The sequence below is a fragment of the Heptranchias perlo genome, chromosome 29 (assembly GCF_035084215.1).
Source record: "Heptranchias perlo isolate sHepPer1 chromosome 29, sHepPer1.hap1, whole genome shotgun sequence".
NCBI classification, from domain to species: Eukaryota; Metazoa; Chordata; class Chondrichthyes; order Hexanchiformes; family Hexanchidae; genus Heptranchias; species Heptranchias perlo.
This window is the reverse complement of record NC_090353.1, coordinates 22,073,682-22,097,499: the sequence shown is the minus strand read 5'-3', so window position 1 is coordinate 22,097,499 and position 23,818 is coordinate 22,073,682. Positions and strand designations below refer to the sequence as shown.

Sequence of the window (23,818 nt, the reverse complement as noted above, 5' to 3'; positions counted from 1 at the left end):
AGGTACTCTTACAGTGCTGTTGAGTAGGGAGTTCCAGGATTTTGACCCGGCGACTGAAGGAATGGCGATTTATATGTCCAAGTTGGGATGATGTGACTTGGAGGTGATTGTGTTCCCATGTGCCTGCTGCCCTTGTCCTTCAAGGTGGTAGAGCTTGCAGGTTTGGAAGGTGCTGTTGAAGAAGCCTTGACGAGTTGCTGCAGTGCATCTTGTAGATAGTACACATCGCAGCCACCGTGCACCGGTGGTGGAGGGAGTGCATGTTTAAGATGGTTGATGGACTGCCGATCAAGCGACTGCTTTGTCCTGGATGGTATCGAGCTGCTTGTGTTGCAGCTGCACAAATCCAGGCAAGTGGAGAGTATTTCATCCCACTCCTGACTTGTGCTTTGTAGATGGTGGAGAGGCTTTAGGGAGTTGGAAGGTGAGCCTGTCACTGCAGAATACCCAGCCTCTGACCTGCTCTTGTAGCCACGGCATTTATGTGGCTGGTCCAGTTGAGTTTCTGGTCAATGGTGAAAATCGGTGAAAAAACAAGGAGTGATGTCACAGGACAGCAGGTAGATAATTGGCTGGTGAGTGGTTTTTTTTGAGTTAGGGAATTAGGTAAAATTGAATTAAAAGCTAAAGCGTAAAACTACTTGTAGTTCATTGAAATTAAAAACTTAAACTACTTAACTAGAGTAACAAAACCAAAAATAACTGTATTTAAGGCTTAATTTGTTTTTGCTTAGTTTAAGTTAATCTAATAAATTAAGGCAGGGCAGCTCAGACCCGTGGATTGCACAACCTGTGCCATGTGGGAACTCCAGGATGCTTCCCGTGTCCTGGACAACCACACTGCAGGAAGTGTCGTCAGCTGGTGGAGCTCGAGCTACAGGTTTTAGACTTTGAGCGGCATCTGGTGTCACTGCAGTGCATCCGCGCAGCTGAGAGTTTCGTGGATAGCAAGTTTCTGGAGGTGGTCACCCCGCAGATTGAGAGTGCAGGCAGAGAGGGACTGGGTGACTGCCAGACAGACTAGGAGGACCAGGCAGGTGTAGTGCAGGAGTCCCCTGAGGGCATCTCATTCTCCAACCAGTATTCAGTTCTGGGTACTGGTGGGGGAGAGGGTTCCTCTGGGGAGTGCAGCCAGAGCCAAGACCAGAGCACCATAGGTGGCTCAGCTGTACAGGGTGGAGGAGAAAGGTTGAGAGTAATTGTGATAGGGGATTCTATTGTTATGGGAGCAGACAGGCGTTACTGTGGCCGCAAACGTGATTCCAGGATGGTATGTTGCCTCCCTGGTGCCAGAGTCATGGATGTCACTGAGCAGCTGCAGGACATTCTGAAGGGGGAGGGTGAACAGCCAGAGGCCGTGGTACATATCGGTACCAACGACATAGGTAAAAAGAGGGATGAGGTCCTGCAAGCAGAATATAAGGAGTTAGGAAATAAGTTTAAAAAGCAGGACCCCTCAGGATTACTCCCAGTGCCACGTGTTAGTGAGTATAGGAATAGGAGAATAGACCAGATGAATGCATGGCTGGAGGGTTGGTGCAGGAGGGAAGGATTTCTGGGGAAGGTGGAGCCTGTACAAGCCGGATGGGTTGCACCTCAACAGATCAGGGACTGATGACCTCGCAGCGGGGTTTGCTACTGCTGTTGAGGGTTTAATCTAGAGTGGCAGAGGTATGGGAACCTGAGCGGGGAGTCAGAAGAGAGTAAAGTTGAAAGCAGCAAGAGAGGGAGGACCCAGGGGAAATTTACAATACAAATAGTTGTTCAAGAACAAGTGAAAGGGAAAAGCGTAGAGCAGCAGGAAGAGCATGTACTTTAGGCACTACAGATAGTGAAAACTAGAAGGTGTAAAGTGATTAACCCAGCATCAAAGCTGGAGGATAGGCTAGGGTGTGTGGCCCAACTAAGAGTTCTATATACAAACGCACAGTGTATAAAGAATAAATTTAATGAACTACAGGCACAACTTCAAATTGGAGTGTATGACATGATAGCTATTACTGAGACATGGCTGCAGGATGGCCAGGATTGGGAACTAAATATACCAGGTTATAAGGTCTACAGGAGAGATAGGGAAAATGGAAGAAGGGGAGGAGTGGCCTTAGTGATTAGAGATGAAATCACTTCAATGATAAAGGAGGCTATAATGAGGGGTAAGCAGCCAACAGAGACCTTATGGGTTGAATTAAGAAATAGGAAAGGATCTAAGACTATAGTGGGAGTTGTGTATAGGACCCCTGGCAGCAGCTCTGAAGTGCTAGATTGTATAAATGCAGAGATTAGACAAGCGTGTAACACAGGCATAGTGGTCTTAATGGGGGACTTTAACCTTCACATAGATTGTGAAAAGCAGACTAGCAACTGTCAGAAAGGTATTGAATTTCTTGAGTGTGTTCGGGATAGTTTTCTACAGCAGTATGTCCTAGAGGCAACAAGGGGGCAAACCATACTAGATTTAGTAATGAGTAATGAACCAGATTTAGTTAACAGCTTAACTGTGTGAACATCTATCCAACAGCGATCATAACATGATCGAGTTCAAGGTAGTATTTGAAAGGGGAAAAAAGTGAATCAGCTGCTAAGATTCTAGACTTGGGTAAGGCTGACCTTCAATGGGATGAGACAGCGACTGTCCACAGTAAACTGGGCAAATCTGTTAATGGGCAAAACGACTGATGATCAGTGGGAAATGTTTAAAGAAACATTTAACGTGATACAGAATCGGTTTATACCCCTGAGGGGCAAGAACTCTACTTGCCAAAAAAAACAGCCATGGACAACTGAAGAGGTAAGGGACAGTATAAGACATAAGGAAAGGGCATACAAAAAGACAAAAAAATGGCACAGATCCTGGCGAATGGGAAAGATACAAAGATCAAGAAAGAGTCACAAAACATGTAGTAAGAGCTACAAAAAGAGTATGAAAAGAAACTTGCAAGGGATATCAAAACCAATATGAATAACTTTTATAGTTATATTAGGAAAAAGAGGGTGGTCAGGAGCAGTGTTGGCCCCTTAAAAACTGAAAGTGGGGATATTGTCATTGACAATGGGGAAATGGCGGACATGTTGAATAATTACTTTGTGTCAGCATTTACAGTAGAAAAAGAGGATAGCATGCTGGAAATCCCAAGAAAACTAATATTGAATTGGGACAGGGACTCAATACTGTTGTTTTACTTATGTTAATTTTAATGAAGAAAATAATAGCACTAAAGAGTGACAAATCCCCAGGACCAGATGGTTTCCATCCCAGGATTTTAAAGGAAGTAGGTGAGCACATTGCAGATGCCCTAACTATAATCTTTCAAAGTTCTTCAGATTCAGGAACCGTCCCTCTAGATTGGAAAATTGCACATGTCACTCTGCTTTTTAAGAAAGGAGAGAGAGGGAAGCCAGGGAATTATAGACTAGTTAGTCTAACATCTGTTGTGGGGAAAATGCTGGTGTCTATAATTAAGGATAGGGTGACTGAACACCTCGAATTTTCAGTTAATCAGAGAGAGCCAGCATGGATTTGTTGGTCGTACCTGACAAACCTGATTGAATTTTTTTAAGAGGTGATTAAAGTAGTGGACAGGGGAATGTCAATGGATGTTATTTATATGGACTTTCAGAAGGCATTTGATAAGGTCCCACATAAGAGACTGTTTGCTAAGATAGAAGCCCATCAAATCAAGGGAAAAGTACGGACTTGGTTAGAAAGTTGGCTGAGCGAAAGGCGACAGTGTAGGGATAATGGGTAGGTACTCACATTGGCAGGATGTGACTAGTGGAGTCCTGCAGAGACTTGGGGCCTCAATTATTCACTTAGCGACTTAGATGAATGTGGAGATGCCGGTGATGGACTGGGGTGGACAAATGTAAGGAATCTTACAACACCAGGTTATAGTCCAACAGTGTTATTTGAAAATCACAAGCTTTTGGAGCTTACCTCCTTCGTCAGGTGAGTGACCCTTCACTCACTCACCTGACGAAGGGGATATTAAGGGGATCAGATAAGGTGGATAGAGAGAAACTATTTCTGCTGGTTGGGGATTCTAGGAGTAGGGGGCACAGTCTACAAATTAGAGCCAGACCTTTCAGGAGTGAGATTAGAAAACATTTCTACACACAGGGTGGTAGAAGTTTGGAACTCTCTTCCGCAAACTGCAATTGATGCTACTCAATTGCTAACTTTAAATCTGAGATAGATAGTTTTTTGGCAACCAAAGGTATTAAGGGATATGGGCCAAAGGCAGGTATATGGAGTTAGATCAGCCATGATCTTATCAAAGGGCTGAATGTCCTACTCCTGTTCCTATGTTCCTAATGTTGACCCCCAGGATGTTTATGGTGGGGATTTGGCGATGGCATTTTCCAAGAGACTTTGAAACAAATTGGAGTAATGACAATGCAGTTAAATGTCAAGGGGAGGTGGTTAGACACTCTCTTGTTGGAGATGGTCATTGCCTAGTACTGTTTTAAATGTTACTTGCCACTCATCAGCCCAAGCGGTCCAGTCATGGACTGCTTAATTATCTGAGGAATTGTGAATGGAGCTGAATGTTGTGCGAACGACCCCACTTCTGACCTTGTAATGGAGGGAAGGTTATTGAAGCAGCTGAAGATGGATGGGCCTAGAATGCTGCCGTGAGGAACTTCTGCAGTGATGTCCTGGGGCTGAGATGATTGGCCTCCAGCAACCCCAACCATTTTTCCTTTGTGCTAGGTATGTCTCCAGCCACTGGAGAGGTTTCGACCTGATCCTCATTGACTTCAGTTTTACAAGGCTTCTTGATACCACACTTGATTGAATGCTGCCTCAGCCTCTTCCAAAACCCTAAGCTTGGTCTTGACTGTTTTGGTCAACTCTGACTGTTAGTCGAATGCAGATACTACAATCTGAGCATATACATAAATTTTCCAGGATGTATCAGTTTTTAGTTTAGCACAGTTGGAATGATTCTGTTCAGCTTAGCAATTTCTGCATGCTGTTTTTCAAACCTGGAGGACAAATTTCAAAAGTTTTGCTGCTTTTTTCAAAATTTTCTAAAAAGGTCCATTTTAACTCTGCATCATGTCACAGCAGTTTCTAGCCTATTGAAACACTAACATTTTATTACTGACTAGAAAAAAAAAGGCACAGTGATAGATTGTACTCTGCCTAACAGTTGTAGCTTTTCTTCTATAAGTTTCAAAGTGTGCTAAGCTAAAAGACAGACAATCTTGCCATCTAATTGGAGTTTTTTAAAAAAAAATTTTGAAAGCATTCAGAACAGCTCTAATCACTTCTTGTGATGCAAACGTCACAAGGCATAGACCTAGACAAATGGATGTCCAGGAACCAGTCTCAAATCATCAAGTTCACTGTTTACAGGGAAAGTTAAACCACTGCTAGCAGACCTGTTTTTAACCGCGTGCCCCACCCCCCCCCCCCCGGCCACACTTTTTCAGTGCTGCAAAAATGCAAATATTAACAATGGGGTAGTTATTTCCCAGAATGCATTTAACATGCATAATTTTTCATTAGCTTAAAAGGCATGTTGGGTAAGATTTAAGAATTGTTGAATATATTTGGAAACTATTGCTTTGTGGAGTGTAGACTGATTCTGTGATGGATAAGCCTTGCTGCGCCATGTTATGTATATCTACAAAATTTCACATTTCAATGTATTTTAAATAGTTACAGGAAATGCAGGTTATTCTGGGGGAAAAAATGTTACGCTTGATACCAAAGAGGCTTCTAGTTTTTTTTTTATACTTTTAATTACTTGGCTTCCAGTGATTTGGCATATTTAGTGCCCTGCTATAGCCAGGGATATTTAGGTATTAAATATGGTTTAGCTGATAACGGCTTCTGGCAGAAGGCCAAGTATCAGTAAGAATTTAAAAGTTGTGAAGAAACAGAAGAGAGTTTGAGGATCTCAGCACGATGGAGGGAAACCCATTACTGACTATCAACGGTGTTGGCAAAGGGGTCTGGAAGGAATGTTCTTTTTGAGGGTGTAGAGAATTGAAAAGGTGGGGGGGGGGTCGTCAAGTATGTGAAGCAATATTTGGACCCCCCCCCCTTTTCAAGGTCTTGTTCTGACCATTGCTAAATGATGCAGTGTGTTGATTGGCAAATTCTACATTGTTAACTTTGCAATATTTCATTTTCCGAACAGGCAATTGGAAATGCTAAAACTACAAGAAATGACAACAGTAGTCGATTTGGAAAATACATAGAGATCGGTTTTAATTGCAGGTATCACGTGATGGGTGCTAATATGAGAACATACCTGTTGGAGAAATCGAGAGTTGTGTTCCAGGTAAGGAAAGCTGCTTTTCCTCACCCACCCTGCCCATGTTCAAAAAAAAATCCCTGTAAATTATCTGCTGACCTTGTCCAGATATATAGGTCTATTTTCTACATGTGCAAGACCGCAACATAAATTGAAAGTGTCTAAACACTGATTTAATTCAAAGAAGTGATCTTCGATGGGGAAATTTATGGACATTAAAATTTTGTACTCGGGACTTATCAGATTTAAAAACTGGAGTTAATAGACCAGCACAAGTTCCAAGTTCCAGATTAAGTTTTTTTTTCCTTTAATAACCTAATCACGCCAAGAGATTTTAAACTAGAATAGGGAATACGGCACTATGTATTCAGCTCTTTGTCCACAATTCCAGTGTAAAATGTGCTGTGCGGGAAATTGCAAATGTGAACCTTGATCCTATATTCTCGCAGTGTAATACCTCAATAGGTTTTTTTTTTAAACATTCATTTCTATTTCTTTTGGGTCACAGTCCACCTGCAGTCAAAAGGACAGATAGGCAACCTGTTGCCATTCTTGTAAACTAATTTCTAGGAGGTGGGTGAAAAATGACTACATTCTCTCTTTTCCATATATCTTGCCTCCACCCCAGGAGGAAGTCTTGTTATTTCAGCTTCCCATGGCGACATGGCTGATATTCGAAGCTCAGAACTATGCCCCGTTACTGTTATCCACACTCTGCTGTTACTTAGATTGCTTTAAAAATCAGAATGCTGAAGATTGGGCATCAGAATTTTGCAAGTCACCACGAAATCTGACTCTATCTCATTTAATTGATCAAAGCTAATGTCTGGGTCAATATCTGATATTCACAAAGTTAAATTCCAGGCTACAGTGTTGGAACAATTTACTTCTAGTGAATTCAGTCATCTGAGCATTATCTTGCATTGATTTTTCATTTTTACTATAATAATTTTTGAAACTTTGCACAGCCCAGTTGTACAAATTGAGTAGTAATTATTTTTAATGATCAATTCATGGAAGAGTAGCCTTCCAGATCCTTGTACCTTTTTTCCTATCCAACAATTCTTAGATGTATTTGGACAGTGCCTCGCACACAAACATGGATCTCGAAAGAGTAATTTAAGTCTAATTATTCAGCACTATGAATGTATACCATGTCAAATCTAAAATGGGAATTAAGATGCACTGCAGGCTTGTATGTATTCAGAATCAAAATTTCAGATCACCTTTTTTGACACTGATTTGAATTGCCTGCCCCCTTTTTAAATAAATTGCTGATCACTGTGTGGGCAGAAATACTTTGTGCTTTAAGAACCACTTATACAGTTTAATAGTTTGAAGCTGCTTAATTCGAGTTCTGTTTGAATAAAAATTGTCGTTTTTAAATAGCTTAGTTAAAACTAGATGATTTAAAAAAAAAATGTATGCTGTTTTTAATCTGATCCATAGTCTGGAGTGAACCCCTTTCTGAAAGCTTGCAAGCAGTCTGCTGGGTGGCATGGTATGTTCTGTATGCTCATGATCTAGATTTTACAAAATCAGATTTTAGACCCTCTGATTTCTAAACACTAGCAATCTATCGTTTCAAACTGACTGCATCTAAAATGTTATACTAACTAAATCCCTATTCTGCTGGTTGTAAAAATCACATGATTTGTTATCCAGAATGGGGGGAAAAATAAGGCACAATTCTAATGGATTGTACACAAACACAGGTAATGTAAAACGTCTGCATTAAAGCAGTAACTCTCATCCAGTAGGGGAAAGTGTTTAGAAATCAGAGGGTCTAAAATCTGATTTTGTAAAATCTAGATCATGAGCATACAGAACATACCATGCCACCCAGCAGACTGCTTGCAAGCTTTCAGAAAGGGGTTCACTCCAGACTATGGATCAGATTAAAAACAGCATACATTTTTAAAATACATATAGGGTCTGATATGGTAGAAATGTATGTACTTTTAGTACACTTTGACTCTGGACAGCTCTCTGCATAGCCTAAATCTTCATTTTATACCTCTTAAAATGTTGCTTTAGAATCATTTCCTACCTTGCTGTATGTCTATGTAAGAACTTTATTAATGTGGGTACCAAGCTGATGATTTTTTTAAAAAAAATTTTGGTTACTTCATTGTGACAATGGAACAAAACTTCAGGAAGTGAGTCATTTAAAATGAGTAATAGAGAAAAGGTTCCTGTTCCTATTTGTGCTAATGTTTTTACTTTTCCAAAATTATTGAGTCTCCTATTGTACAAGTGTGTTTTGCACAGTATCCTGGCTTTGTTTACAAATTAATATATTCCCTCCTAAATGCACATTTCTCCAAGGATCTCATAGTACAGGGCTAGCTAAAATTGGATCATTCTCCAAGGACCCTTTTCTGCAACAGATTGGAGATCCATTAACATACGAAACAGCAGTGACCAACATGGAATATCATTTGTTCATCTAATTAAAAGTTTTGCATATAATCTGTTGCATGAAAATCATTTGTTCAATTTTTCTAATTGGCTCAAGTAACTATTACCTAGAAATTGCATCCTTGAAACATCTGACAGGTTTGTCGGCCCATTTATGCTAGGACCTCATCTGTTCCTTCCCAATATCAGCCCCAAGTCCCTTATTTTGTTGCTCCCCATGGCTGATTCTGCCACACTGCCTTGGCCCTTCTGCCCATTGCTTGCCCAAGGCTTGCTTCTAAACCTAGTCCTGCATAGAGTTCCTGAGTTCCCACTAGCTCTCCGCTTCCTGCTTCAGTCCCAGATCTAGCCTTGTGCTGTTCACTCCATCCCATATGGCCATGTGTTCTATCTTAGGCTATCTCCTGCGTGCTGTCATCCCTTCTGATCCCATGTGCTCATAATTTTGCTTTTTTCTCTTTGCTTTCTTCCCTTATGTTCCCATCTATAATGTTTTAATGTTGCTTTGTTTCTCAGGATGAGGAAGAAAGGAATTATCATATATTCTATCAACTCTGTGCCTCCGCTAATCGGTCTGAATTTTCTGAACTGGATCTTGGTAAGTATTGACTGAGGCACGTGAAGCAGTAATGTAAATTTGTACAGATTTATTTAGTTGTCGAGTATACTAGATTGTAGTCCTGTTATCCTTTGAGGTTGAATATATGCATGCCTTTATAAGACCATATTTTTAAAAAGTGAGAAATGCCTCTGATAGATTATTAAGGAATTGCTGCCTTGTCTATTGCTCTGGTCCCACTTCATTATGGAGGCAATAGAAGTAGAGTTCTTGGTGCTGAGTTGAGCTACCTCTAACTCCCAACAGCTGAGAAGCCATTGTTGGTGTTTGTAAGCCCACTAAAGATTAATGATTGATATGACCCTCCCACAATTGATTTCGGTCTTTTCCTTAATCATTGCAGGGCATTTGCTGTAATTTCTTTCCCTTTCATGTCCCTTTAACCAATAATTGATATTTAGACAATATCACTTGTATCCTACTTAGCCCTTATGTAATGCAATTTGAGGCACGGGGTCATAGAATCAAAGCATTGAAATGGGCCACTTGACCATCAAGTTATGACAATATTTCTGTCCATGAGTTGCCTCGTTCAATCCCACTCTTGATACCCATACTTTTTTTAATATCCTTTCTTTCAGTTATCATTGAGTTCAGAAAACTTGGTGCTGGGATGTTCCCCCCCCCCCCCCCCCCCCTTTTTGGAGCAAAAGTATGAGGTGCCATTTGACATGTAATTTGCATCCTTAACGTGGCATAGTTTTTTGTAATAGTGTTTGTGTTCAAGTGCTTCACAGTAACCATGACCAATAAAATTTTGCCTCCATAAAGCTTTGCAGAGAAAATATATAAGTATGGGCTAGAGCATGATTATCATCAGAAAATATGTAATCTGGGAATTTCTATGCCTGCAGTTGCTCAAATTCCCAACTTTATTGCTGTGTTTTCTTTGCTACTGGAATGAAAGGTCTTTAAGAGGAAAGGTTATACTGGAGACAGATCTCTGTGAAATAGTGGGTTTGTGGTTGCCACCTGCTGGTGAGCCATTGTTTCTTGCAACACTATTGTTACCATGAGCTATACTAAAACTAGAGAAGATTATTGCAGTGTTTAACTTTCACAGAATGTAGTCCAGTTACTTTGGCCATAAATTTAAATTATCTTGTCTTCAGGTAATGCTGAGAATTACTTCTACGTTAATCAAGGAGGTGACATTTATATTGGTGGAACTGATGATCTGGCAGATCTTGAAAAAACTCGGAATGCCTTCTCTATGTTGGGTATGTATAGCCTAATATCCAATGCAACAGAATTTGTACATATCCAGGTTTTCTGAGCTAATTTTTTAATTCTCATTTTATTCCTAAGAGCACTGATTTATGGTTCTCATTTTATATTGAAGTCTAGTTACGTGTTTTGTTCAATAAAATAATTGAAAAATGCTTGTTATGCTTTTTGCATCATTTTAAAATAAGTGTATCTAAACTTCAAGTTTTAATTACAATTAGTAATAAAATAATTTTAGTAATAGAAACTGGAGGCACCCTTTAATTTAGGGGTGCTGCAGACGAGAGAAAAGATGCCCAATTTTTTTTCTAACTTCAATGTAACCTTGAAGTGAATCTACTAAGTAATCTCTTTTTTTGCCCCAATTTTTAAGGACCCAACTTCTCTAATAGCACAACCAATGTGGAGAGTTCATGCTTTCTATTTTCAACCTTGTACAAATTGAAGCACTCAAGCAATGGAGACTTCCTTTCTTTCTATTCTCTCTTCTCTTCCCATTCCCCTAATGCAGGACAAAGTAATAGTAATAAGAAATACTTTACTGAAAAGCAGTTAATGCAGTATTGATTAACCAGGCATTCATCCAGCAAATTATTTAAAGACTCCAAATAGTTGTAGAAAAATTATGGCTTACAGTTCAGTTGAAGTAACTTGAAGTTGTGGAATGTAACTGATCAGGGTTGAATTGTGTAGATTTAAAATGTTCTTGACTTATTTTTGGAAGTTTTATGTTTATAAATTTCCCTTAGGAAATTAAGTTGGGGAGAATCTGAGCTCAGTTTATATGTTTGAAGGTGAGGAAAGGCTTTAGGGTTGAAAAGCTTCTACTGTCTTTATATTTTTGTCTTATTAGTTATGTCTTAAGAGTCAGCTAGTGTCTTTTAATTCTTTGAAAAAAGATGCATTTGTGGGTCCTGTTCTCTTCAGGGTAGTTTTTTTAAAATTAAAAGACACTAGCTGACTCAAGACAAATAATAAGACAAAAATATAAAGACAGTAGAAGCTTTTCAACCCTAAGCCTTTCCTCACCTTCAAACATATAAACTGAGCTCAGATTCTCGTCGGATGGGGGAAACTGTGTGTAATAAAATCGCAAATGTATTCTGTAAGCAATTTGTCAGTAAACATGGTGCTCAGAGGAAATCCTTTCCTTCTCTCCTCTCCTTTTTCTCTCCCTCTTTCCCCTCCACCCAAACCAAGTAAAGCATGTAGATACTGGGGAATGGAATACTTTTCCTCTTTGATATCTGGTGTCAGCACTTAGCATTTCTAGCTTGATAAAGCATGCTAAGGTATATGGTAAAGATCCTCTATTCTGCTCCCAGCAATTTATCTAAGTCCTTCATTCCAAGCTCAGGATATCACCCACAACAGCACTTCCTAAGCTTAGTTGGTAACAACAAAGAATAGATTTCAGAACTTCAAAAACATAGTGTTTACTAAGCAACCATTTTAACTCCATTACATGCAGCTGTCAGTCATACTCATGTCAGAAGGAACAGTCAGAGCTTCCTGTACTGTATTATGGATGCAATATTACATCCACTATTAATTTTTCCATTTTCAACATCTGTCATTATTTCACCGAAGAACTCCCATTAGACACAATTCAGCACTATATAGGCAGAAGCAGTTGTGTCTCAATGATATGGGAGGGAGAACACCGATCTACGTTGCTAACTTTATCTACAGAAGAAAAAAATTAGATCAGTTAAGTAGTTTTTCTGGTCACATCACTGAACAGTGCCCTTTCTCGTACTAGTACTGATATTGGAGAGACTGGTAGTCTGGAAGTATGGTGTTAACTGCCCTTTTACCATTATCACTGGGTTCAAGATTCCCCCTCCAGAATCTTGGTTGTAATGTTGTTCCTGGTTACTGCTGCAGAGAAATCCTTTTTCTCATGTGCGAAAGCCCTCATCACTACTGTAGTTATGACTGCATTTGCCACAAATGAGAAAATTTAATATTTCTTTTTGTGGAAGCTGCTGTTTTATTTTGGACTAAGTAACAAATTAATGAACTTGTGCTGAGCTTGGATGTGATCTGATTTCAATTGATTTTTAACAAGTGATGTTTGTAGCTTTAAGGAAGAATCCAATCCTATTTCAGAAATGTATTCTAATAGTTTCTTCAACAAATACCTTTGCCAGGTACTCTAAACTATATCTAGCCAGCTTGTGGTATTTTTATTTTTCTTCTCACCTTGTGGTGGCAACTTTTTTTTGATAGTGGGGTATTAACTTAATCATGGACAGTTTCCCTGGTACAAAATACTGCTTCAAATGCAGGGCTCTAGTTTGAACTGTTGCTTCTAACTCTTTTCCAGAAGCAAAATATTGCTACACATGTTGCAGCTGATCATTTTTCTGCCCCCGCAACCCCCAAGTACAGTTGCAGTGTGTCCTGGACACTTAGAACATTCTGATTTGAGGAAACCTATTGAAATGTGTTTTATTGAACAAAGGTTTGATATGCTTTTCAATATTTGTAACGTACACGCTCTTGGAAAGCACAAGGCTGAAGAGAAGTATAAAATTACAGAGAGTGTTGTGGAATGCAGGAAATCATTTGCTGCATTTGAAAGATACCGTTCTAAGGTTGAGTGGGTTTCTTATGTTCTCTTTTACTGAATCTCAAGGTTGGAGGTATTCATTACTGCTCTATTACTGAGTTTGCTAAATTATGCTAGACTTGATGAATTGTTTATATAGTTGTCAGTGATCTAGAGGCACTCTACTCTCCATTTACCCCTAGTTCATAAACACTTTTCTCTTTCCTGGTTCATGCTGGCACCTTTTTTGGTTAAAATTAGTGTGCAGACTGTACTGAAATACTCTGGCAGATGGGATTCCATGTACAACAGATTTTTGTCACAATGCAGAACAGCATATATTACAGATTTTTTAAATTCTTAGCGAACCAAGCATCTGGCCCCTTCATAGCGGTGAGATTATAATTCTAAGCATGAGGCTTCTTCCAAATGCCCACAGCAGGTTGAAGCTGGGAGCGATGCTTATTTTAATGCCTCCCTCAGAGTCCAAGATTGTATGTATTTGCATATCTGTATATCCCTGCATGGTACAGTAGTACTCTTATAATTAAACATGCTGTTTAACTTGTGCAGTTGTAGTCTTTGTGATCTCATTATTTCCAGGAAATTGAAGATTCAGCTACAAAAAAATGTTTGCATTTATTATTGGACATTTATTTAATAGCTATGATTGTATGATAATTGACCGTGTGTAACTTAACTAAGGATTTTGAATTCTTACTGTGGTATATAATTTGACAGGTATCTTGACCCTATTTCAAAAGTAATCTAAATTTTGAATATTGATAATTCATTACTGAGGCAATGTGCTTTTTGAAGATGACCAATTGACAATCCCAGATAAGTTAGCTAGTTTTGCAGTTACTGTATCCATTTTTTTTCTATTGCATGTGCATTTAATCAATGTGGGGAAAACTGCTTGATTGACTTTTTTTTAATCCACATTTTCAGGTATCTGTGACTCTTATCAAATGGAAATTTTTCAAATTATAGCTTCTGTTCTTCACCTGGGAAATATAAACTTTGAATCAAATGACCATGATGGTGAAAATAGCTTTGTTAATGTGAGTTGTTACATTTGCAAACTTAGTTTTATGAATGTTCAATTGTCTTCATTTTATCATTCATCTTTTAAACTCTTATTTTGCTCAATGTTTGAACTTGACCTTGTAAAAGGCTTTATCTGGGTGTTTTTTGTTTAACGACTTCAACGAACACCACCAATAACAGATTAACTGGTCTGTCATTTTATTTTGTGAGGCTTTGCAATATGCAAATTGACTACTGTATTTGCCTACATAACTGACATCTACACTTCAAAAAGTAATTGGGTGTGTAGTGATTTGGGATGTCCTGAAGTCAGGCTAAGGCACCTTTTTATAAATGCTAATTCTTTCATTTGAAATTCTGTGCTGTAACAACGGTAATCCAAAAATGGAATGAATTACTCTGATTTGAAATCTTTGCAAGGGGATTCAACCCACCCTTTTAATAAGTAGATTTGCTCATAAAAATTATCTCCTGGGTGTTCTGAACTGTGTGGGTGAATCCAATGTGTCCTTATAGAATCATAGAAGTTTACAACATGGAAACAGGCCCTTCGGCCCAACATGTCCATGTCGCCCAGTTTATACACTAAGCTAGTCCCAATTGCCTGCACTTGGCCCATATCCCTCTATACCCATCTTACCCTAATCCTTCTTTCAAATCAGTTCTTAATGTAATTGTCAACTCATTCAATCTTTTGTAATTGACACACAATCTAGCCTCCCCAGGTGGCTTTGGGACCGTGACCACAAGAAATGTCTGAGCCCAAGGTTGGTTCGATAATATCGTCTACCAAAGCTCTTTTGTTGCTGGTGACTTGCAACAAGGGCTTAAGGCAATGGGAGCAACACACACCCACACCACATCAACACAACATAATCCTATCAGTCCATTCCGATTTTGTCAAAACAAAATTGGAGAGCGCATGTAGGAGATTCAACCCATTATTTTGGTTCAGCAATTTAATTCATGCTGTTCATCCATGTAAAGTCGTGTTTGAGAATAATTGTCTGGCTACCTTGCATTGCAACTCCCCTGTCTGTTGAGTGTAATAATAGCTGAGGTTCTACAATGTCATTTCTGTAGTCTGAATCTTTCTGACTATAGCCTGCCTCGGAGAAGCTTTCCTTTCACAGTGGGGCATCCATCATCCAGTCATGACCCCATACTAACTAATGAAATTGTAGCTCAGCAGAAAAGACTTGTTTTAAAAAAAAATAGAGGAGATTGAGGAAGAATAGAATTGAGAGCAATAAGTGTGAGGGTGAAGTGAATACAAGAAGTGAGGGGCATGGGGAATGCTGAAGATAAGTAGTTTCAGGGAATAAACAAGTGGTGAAAAGTGACAGCGAACAGAGTGGCGGGCCAGTATGCAACACTGGTAATACATTACAGACAATGGAGACAGGAGCATACAGGGTAAGAAATTAATGAGATGTACCAGGCAATGCATTGGATATAAATACTAATTCTATTATAAAGCATCACTTTATAAATTAGATTTTTTTTTCTAATGTGTGTGTGGGGGGGGGGGGGGGGGGGTGAAGAAGAAGAAGAAGAGGAGGAGGAGAGGAGATTCTGTATCCTGTCTTAAATATGTGAAGCGTCACTGTTCAAATGAGATCTAATGAAGTAGCCTTTTTATGGAAAAAAAATGTTTACCATAATTTTAATCCTGGTAAGAAAACTATTTTCTTCCACTTCCAATTTGATTTGAAACTTTGGCTAGACCCAATTTGTTGGTACAACACTTGGCAGTTCATCTTTCTACTAACTGGGTACTTCTGTTCAGTTGTCAAATATGAAGACCCACAAGTAGCATTGGATAACAGGGTCTTTTTAACATCTTGCAATGAAACTCCAGACATAATTGTATGTGGAACAAAGTACGTTTATCATTGAGCAGCAATACCTCTGGTACAAATGGGAACATGAGCATTTTTTTTGTTTTATTTCCTTCTCCCCACCCTCCTTCAAACAGGAAGAGGAACAACTCCATCTTATAGCTCATTTCTCCCCCAGACCATTACACTACGTGCTTGCTTCATTAGTGAACAGCTTCCCCCACTATAAAAAGTAGAATATATTAACTGCTACAATAGATTACACTGTACCCTTAAGTATTCATATTTCATGGCCTGACACAGGAATTGTTGAACATATAATTTTAATAGTTCAGACCCTAAACCTCTTAAATGAATGCTGCAGCTGAGCTTGATTTTAGTATATACTGCCTCTAGCTATATTGAAACCAGACCATAAAGAAACAGTGGACCATTAATCCTGTTTTTGCCACTTTTATCATTTTTTTTTCTTTTACCTAGGTAAACCTTTTACCTATGGAGTAAACCTAAAACTTTCAGAATATCCAAAGTTATCTAATAGTTACAATCTACTATTTGCTCTAAAAGCTGACTAGAATTAAGTCATTGGATAGGTCTTAAGTTCATGAGTTGCAAAAATGGAATGCTATGCATAAGATATTCATCAGTGTTCAGAGCAGTGGGAAGGGATTTTGTTTGTCAAACTCTATTCTGTTTTTTAAAAGTGTATTCCCCTTTAAGAACAGACTGACATGTATTATGCAGCTTAATGGGTTGAGGGCTTTTTTATCCGATTCTTCAATGGAACGCTTTGAAAATGTCTTTTGTTGGAAAAGGATGGAGCACCAAATAGGGTTGGGAGTATGTTACAAATATGGGATTTCTCACACTTGACTAACTTACATTAATTTACACTTGCTAATATTTTTGTTGTAGTTTATGAAAAAGAAACTTAACCTGAATTTGTTTTTTTTTGTAATGGTCTGCAGTCAAGTGATAAACATCTCTATCTATTCTGCAAGTTACTGGGACTGGAGAGAAACCAATTGGCACATTGGCTTTGTCACCGCAAGCTTGTTACATTGAATGAAACCTACATCAAATCAATGACAATTAAACAGGCTGCCTGTTCCAGAGATGCTCTTGCAAAACACATTTATGGCCAACTGTTCAACTGGATTGTGAATCAAATCAATAAAGCTTTAAGATCCTCTTCAAAGCATCATGCCTTCATTGGTGTGTTAGATATTTATGGGTAAGAATGAAAAGCTTTATGCATACCAAATATTTTTAAAAACTGAAACACTGTTGTAATTTAAACTTTTTAAATCATCTTTAGGTTTGAAACTTTTGAAAACAACAGTTTTGAACAGTTTTGCATTAACTATGCAAATGAAAAGCTGCAGCAGCAATTTAACTTGGTAAGATTTCTACAAAGAAACATTTTAAAATCATTTGCTGACATACTCTTAATATTATTTGACCCAGTTGTTTATCTTGACTCTTTTTAAAAGATCTGTTTAATGTACATTTTTTTAATGTGCACTTAGCCGGCAGAGGAAATGGTGCTGTTTGGGCTCTGCATTGATATTTCAGGCATCCAAGGTTACACCCCCAGATGAAGCAGAGTTTAGTTTAAATAGGAGTCTGAGTTTAGAACTGATAAATTTGAATAAGTGTTGGTGGTTAAGAGGACATTAGATGTCTTCTGTGTAATACAAGTGAAAACACAACCCCATAAGTTGTGATGCATGGTGTTGAACAGCAATCTTCCTCACCAATTGAATAAATCAGTCCAAATTTATGGGATAAAAGGTCTCTTTTTAAGCTTTAAGGGTTTTATGTAAAATGCATTTAGGCTGTTTCAACTAAGTAACCAAAGTTTGTGGGCATCTTGCACAAAATTGGCAATGTCATTTGGAGGCCCAAAGGTGGCTGGTGTGAAGTAAGGAAAGAAGCTATTGCAGTACAGAATCCTAAAAATCTCAGCACGAGAGGGCCCTCTCGTGCTATCATGCCTGTGCCAGTGCTCTAACTGGAGTTATTTACTGTGTAATCTCATTTCCCTGCCTTTCCTCTTCTTTTCAAATGCTTAGCCATCTACCTTTTTTAAATGTTATGGTCACTACCTCAATAGCCACTTTACTGTTCTGGTGATCTGAAGCCTATTCCACCTTGTTAGCTATTCACCAACCAGTGAAAACAATCTTTCACTATTTACACACTTTAAAACTTTCTTGGATCCCCTTAACCATCCCTTGAAAATCTTTGAATTTTTTAAATAATTATAACATCTCATTCCTGGTGTCATTCTAGTGAATCGTTTCTGTACCCCTTCTATAGTTGTGATATCCTTCCAATATAAGGGCCCAGAACTGCATGTAATACTCCAACTGTGATCTAATTAATGTACAAATTGAGCATCATGTCTTTACATTAAATGCCCTATTTTTAAAACCTATAATCCCACTATCTTTTCTATCTGTCTTCACTGCTTTTTACAATCTATGTATCTGATCCTGGATGAAACGGGATCCTTTTTTTTTCACTCACTTGCACTCTCTATATGAGAGATCTCAGTTTTCCTCACTTAACTGCATCTGCTACTTTTCTTTCTACCATGCCTTGCACCCCCCCACCCCCATTTTTTGTGTCATCAACAAACTTAGCTGATTTTTTTTCATGCTCATGTCAAAATTATTTAATGGAGAATAAGTGGTACTTCTGAGGCTTGATCAACCACTCTTTCCTGTTTTTAAATCTGTGTATAGCTTTTTGAAGTAATTCCTATATAATTTTAAAGATTTTTTTTTGTTCCTTCAGTAGCTTGTAGAGGAGGGCTGTAGTGGAACATAACTGTAAATGGTCTATGATAAATGGCTGATATCTATTGGCATGGGGAGGGATCAGCAATAGGAAAAGCCATTCGATACCAAAAGTGTCTTTGCATGTTAGGTTGTATAGTCTAACCTTTGCCCATGTGTGTGGAAACCTGTGTATATTTTCCTTCTAGCATGTGTTCAAACTAGAGCAGGAAGAGTACTTGATTGAAGGATTATCATGGACACTTATTGATTACCATGACAATCAACCTTGTATTGATGTCATTGAAGCAAAGCTTGGCATTTTGGATCTTCTAGATGAAGAATGTAGGGTAAGAATTCTACACAGATGTTCTGGAAGTGAAAGACTGTACAATTTTTAGTTTTGATTACACATAAATATAAGAGCAAATACCCTTGACTAATTTTTTCACCAATCTGCAATATTAATGTTGCTATCAAAGGCTTTCCCTGAATTGGACGTATCAGCCTATTTCTGTTGCTCCCCTGACCTAACTTCCAAAATTGTCAGCTGCTTAAATGAAAACCCTGCAGAGACCTGGGGGGGAGAGCAAAGTTGCAAATGCAAAGTTTAATGACAGCAAGAGGGCAGTCAGAAGAGATGAGAACTGTAAAGATGAAAATGAGCTTGAAACAACATGAACACCAAATAGTTAATATTCTGAATGATTATTCCCTCCAACTATTCACAACCAGAGAAACGTGCCTTCCTGAAGCAGCAGTGCTGTCCATGAGACTAGAGTATGAACTCCCTCCCTGTTGGTGGTATTGACCAGAGGAAACATCCCCGTACAACTCCACGGCAAATGGGGGTGAATTGGCCATATGGGAAATCAGGAGGTTTCGCAAGTGCCCCAGTTTCATAGCACTATTATAGGAATCCCCCTTTTTGAGAATCCCAAAAAGTCCTGCCTCCTTTTGGGCCGGCCAGCCAGTCTGCCCCCCGATTGCAAACTGACCCGAGAGTCACTCTGAAGGTGCTTGATCCCTGAAAATCCCACTAAAGGTTTAAATGCATCTGTTACAATATTGCCAAGCTGAACCTTTGCCATAAACTGATTATGTGGATTATACATCAAAAATCTGCAACTGGTGGAAAGCCATTTATGGTTTACTTTTGAAGAATCACATTTCTAAACGTTCTGAATGAGGTTGAAGATCGAAATGGTGATTGTGCATGCTCCTGTTTCAGCATGGTCCAGGGAACTGAAATAAAGCTGCTTTATTTAAAAGTATGAGTGGTGATGGAGAAGACTAGTTTATTTTGTTAATTATCATTTTATAGATGTTGCAAGGATGTAAGAATTTATCAAATGAAAAGATCCCCAATATGATTAAAGTTTGTAATCCTTCATGTATAGCTGGTTTAGTAACAAGTGTTAATCCCTGTTATAGTTGCTGCTACCTGTCTAGTATACATTAATAATTGTGTTGGTCTACATAGGCTTAATTTTTTTTCAAATTTCAGATGCCTAAAGGAACAGATGAGAAGTGGGCTCAAAAGCTGTATGACAGACACCTGCATTCAAGTTATCACTTTCGGAAACCCAGGATGTCAAATTCTGCATTTATTATTCTTCATTTTGCTGATGATGTAGGTGGTGGTTTAGTTTTAACTTCTATAACTAAGCCTAATTATTGTATTCAGTTAGTTTCTTGTCACAATCAATTGGATTAAAATGCAGAAAATAACATTTTCAGGAGTTAGGAAATGAAAGAAACTGAAGGGCACAGTAAATTCTGTGACGTTCCAGACTCTAAACTTAAAAAAGCTTAAATTTCAAATTTAGTGTGTAGCTATTTAACACTAAATTTAGATGGTGTCAGCTTTGTTTTTGATGGGTGAGTTTACACCATAAAACTAGTGATTTTGACACTAAATTCAGTTTGAGACAATGCTGTTTCAGTAGGAGTGGTGTAATGATGTTTTGGGCAGTGTACAGTGTGCTTTGTGCATTTAGTTATACTTATCTAGTGTCAATGTGAAGCATTCCCAAGTTATCAAAAGTGGGGAAACTCTTCAATTTGCTTGGTTTGACATTCTTCACCTCCTTGAAACATTTATTGGTATCCAGCAGCAAAATAACTTCCCTAGACTGAGAGCCCTTGCTTTTCATCAGTGAAAATATGATGTAGGCTATAAATCAAGAGCCATAAAGTGACTGACTGAATGAATATAGATATGTCATTGGCTAAGAAAGATTTAAAGATTGTGAAGTTTATGTATTGTCTTCAGGTGCTGTACCAGTGTGAAGGATTTTTAGAGAAAAATAGAGACACTGTTTATGAAGAGCCAATTAACATTCTGAAAGCAAGCAAGGTAAGTTCTTTTAATTTGGTTTGGAGAAGCTGTATTGTCATGTTATGTTAGTTCTGTTGGGTCTGTATGGTAGTGTTCATCAAGGGGGTGGGGGTCAAATATTCTGTAATTATTGTAATAACTTTTGAAAATTTCAAGGATTGTCTGTCATTGGAGCTTTTAAAATTCTCAAGCAATTACAAAAAAACTACAGTAGTCTGAAGGTTACCTTTTTGGATGCCATCAGATGTGTTCCAAGTTAGATATTGGTTCTAGAATGATTACTTTTTTTTCTGTAGGTTATATATTTTTTCTTAGTTTAGTATCGGACATTGTGGAAGCTGATAAGTAGACAATGTAAAATAAACATTTTATAATTCACTTTGGAAACTATCAATTTGAGCATTTTCATACAATTACATTGTGATTACCTGAAACTTCCTGCTTACATTTGACTTACCACATGAGAACACCTGATGTGGCTGTAATGAAGCTGCATATGACATGCTTTTCCTCAGATTTTGTATAATTGATGAAATATGGCAAGCAGATTAAGTGGTGGGTCTCTGATTTCTGTTTAGGAAGCATGAAATCATACAAATTACACTGCAAAACAAGGTCAGTTGGTCCATCATGCACGTGCTAGATCTTCAGCTAAAGCCATCTATTCTAATCCCATTTCTTGGTCCTTTCCTTATATCCTTTTATACACCTTTTTTAAATACTTACCAAGTTCCTTCTAAATATTAAGGTTTCTTCTTCAATAGTCACTGTGTTAAAGAATTCCAAGTTCTGATAACCCTCTGTTTAAAATATTTCTTGTGATCATCACTGGCCCTTTTACTGATTCTTCAACCAGTGAAAACAATCTCGCTAATCAAACCTTGCATAATTTTGAAAACCACTATGCGATCTTTCTTTATTTCATTGGAAGGGAGGGATAGTTTTTCAAGCTTTTCTTCAGAACTATAACTTCACATTCCTGGTATCATCATTCTAGTCTATCTTCACTATTCTTACTATAATGTGCCTAGAGTTGCATACAATACCCCAAAGTATTGTACAAGTTCAACATTGGCTCCTTTCCTTTTTATATTCAATGACCCATTATAAAACCCATAATCCAATTTTCTTTTTTAATGGTCTTTTTGTACCTCCATTTCCACCTTTTTTAAAGATCTATAACTGCAATCTTAGATCTTTTCCCCCACTTTAATTATTTGGATTATACTTTCTATTATTTAGGATATAATTTTCAAATATTAGTTCAGATTTATTTTCATTGAACTGCATTTTCCTTCTATCTGCTTCCTCTGTTTATCCTCCTGTATTCTTTCTCAGTTTGTCATGCCCATAATTTGGTAACTGCAGCAAACTTTGATATTCCTTTGTCCTTTTTATGTAATTGGAAAATACCAAAGGTCCCATGACAGATTCTGGGGTACATTACTTCTCCTATTCTGCCAATCTGAAAAGCATCCATTACCAAGATTCAGTTCAGTTGATCAAATGTGATCTGTTGTTTCCAAATCTGTGCTAACTGTTCCTAATTAGCCCAGGTTCATTGATTTCATGTGTGGTGGTCTATAATGTACTATTTTTTACCTTGACCCAAACAGATAAAGTCTGAGCTCAATCAATAAAACATTTCCTTTCTACAGCTGTAATCATGTCTAATAATGCCGCCACTTCTCCTTTTTGCTCCTTCTCTAGCTTTTGGGAATATTTTAAATTGGCTGACGTTTTTATCAGGGCTACATCACATGTCTCTAGTCTAATTAGTGTCTCTAGTTTCCTAACTTCTAATGCTGTGCTCATTTGCACATAAACAATGCAAATTTAACTTTATAATCTGTACCCATTTTTTAAATGTGATATCCTTCTTAACCTCTATCTGTCCTAATTTATGTCTCCTGAGCTTACTATTTTCAGCTGCTTTTCCTCTACGCTTATTAGGCTCCAACACTTGTCTCTCTAGTTTAAATCATTTCCCCCTCTATTATCTCTTATCCTGGCACCTGGGAAGCAATACATCACTCAACTACTGGTCGAGACTGCAGAAAAGATCATTTATCCTTTTATTGATAGAATTCCCATAGTTACTACCTGGCTTTTCTTTCCACAATCACATTATTTTGCCTTTCTCTCCCCACCCCCCCCCCCCCCAACCCCTCCACCTGCCAAAAAAAAATAGCCACTTACTCTACAGTGCAGTGATGCTTGCAAACATCAGTATAAAGTACTTATTTGACTATTTTGAACTCGTTTCCTGCATTGCCTTTACACAAGTTGTGTCTCTTCTGCTCCCCCACCCCCTTTTCCACTAAGGTGACTTACTTTCCTTCCTCTGCCTCATTCTTCCTCTCCTAACTATGGGGTGACCACCTTGGAATTCAGGAATCCTTCCGCTTCTCTTTTTTATAGTATGGATGTTTTGAACTCTTAAGCTTGAACGAGTCTACATGGACACACTTCCTGCACGGTGGTCTTTCTCGGCAGCCTCAGCTTCCAGAAATTCCCAAGTAATGCAAGTTTAGATTGATACTGGCATTGCCTGTGGTGTGCCACTAATTATTTACTAGTTAACGCCTAATCTTGATCTTTGGTTTTGTACTAGAGATTGATGGATCAGTGGAACTCACTCACCACCAAACTCTGTCTTAAGCTGTGTTCCTACAGCTGGAACGATTCTTACAGCAAGTGTTATTACCTTGGTTAC

At 38.3% G+C, this 23,818-nt stretch overlaps 1 protein-coding gene across 1 annotated transcript in view; it reads left to right on the top strand.

Annotated features, from left to right (window-relative positions):
- LOC137299686 (unconventional myosin-Vb-like) overlaps positions 1-23,818 on the top strand; it is a 124,641-nt gene that overhangs the window by 37,411 nt on the left and 63,412 nt on the right. The window contains exons 6-14 of the mRNA XM_067968624.1: positions 6,150-6,293; positions 9,204-9,285; positions 10,419-10,526; positions 14,039-14,145; positions 16,947-17,212; positions 17,297-17,378; positions 18,971-19,111; positions 20,269-20,394; positions 21,037-21,120. Of these exons, the coding sequence (XP_067824725.1) occupies positions 6,150-6,293; positions 9,204-9,285; positions 10,419-10,526; positions 14,039-14,145; positions 16,947-17,212; positions 17,297-17,378; positions 18,971-19,111; positions 20,269-20,394; positions 21,037-21,120 (1,140 nt within the window). The remainder of the gene's footprint in view (positions 1-6,149; positions 6,294-9,203; positions 9,286-10,418; positions 10,527-14,038; positions 14,146-16,946; positions 17,213-17,296; positions 17,379-18,970; positions 19,112-20,268; positions 20,395-21,036; positions 21,121-23,818) is intronic.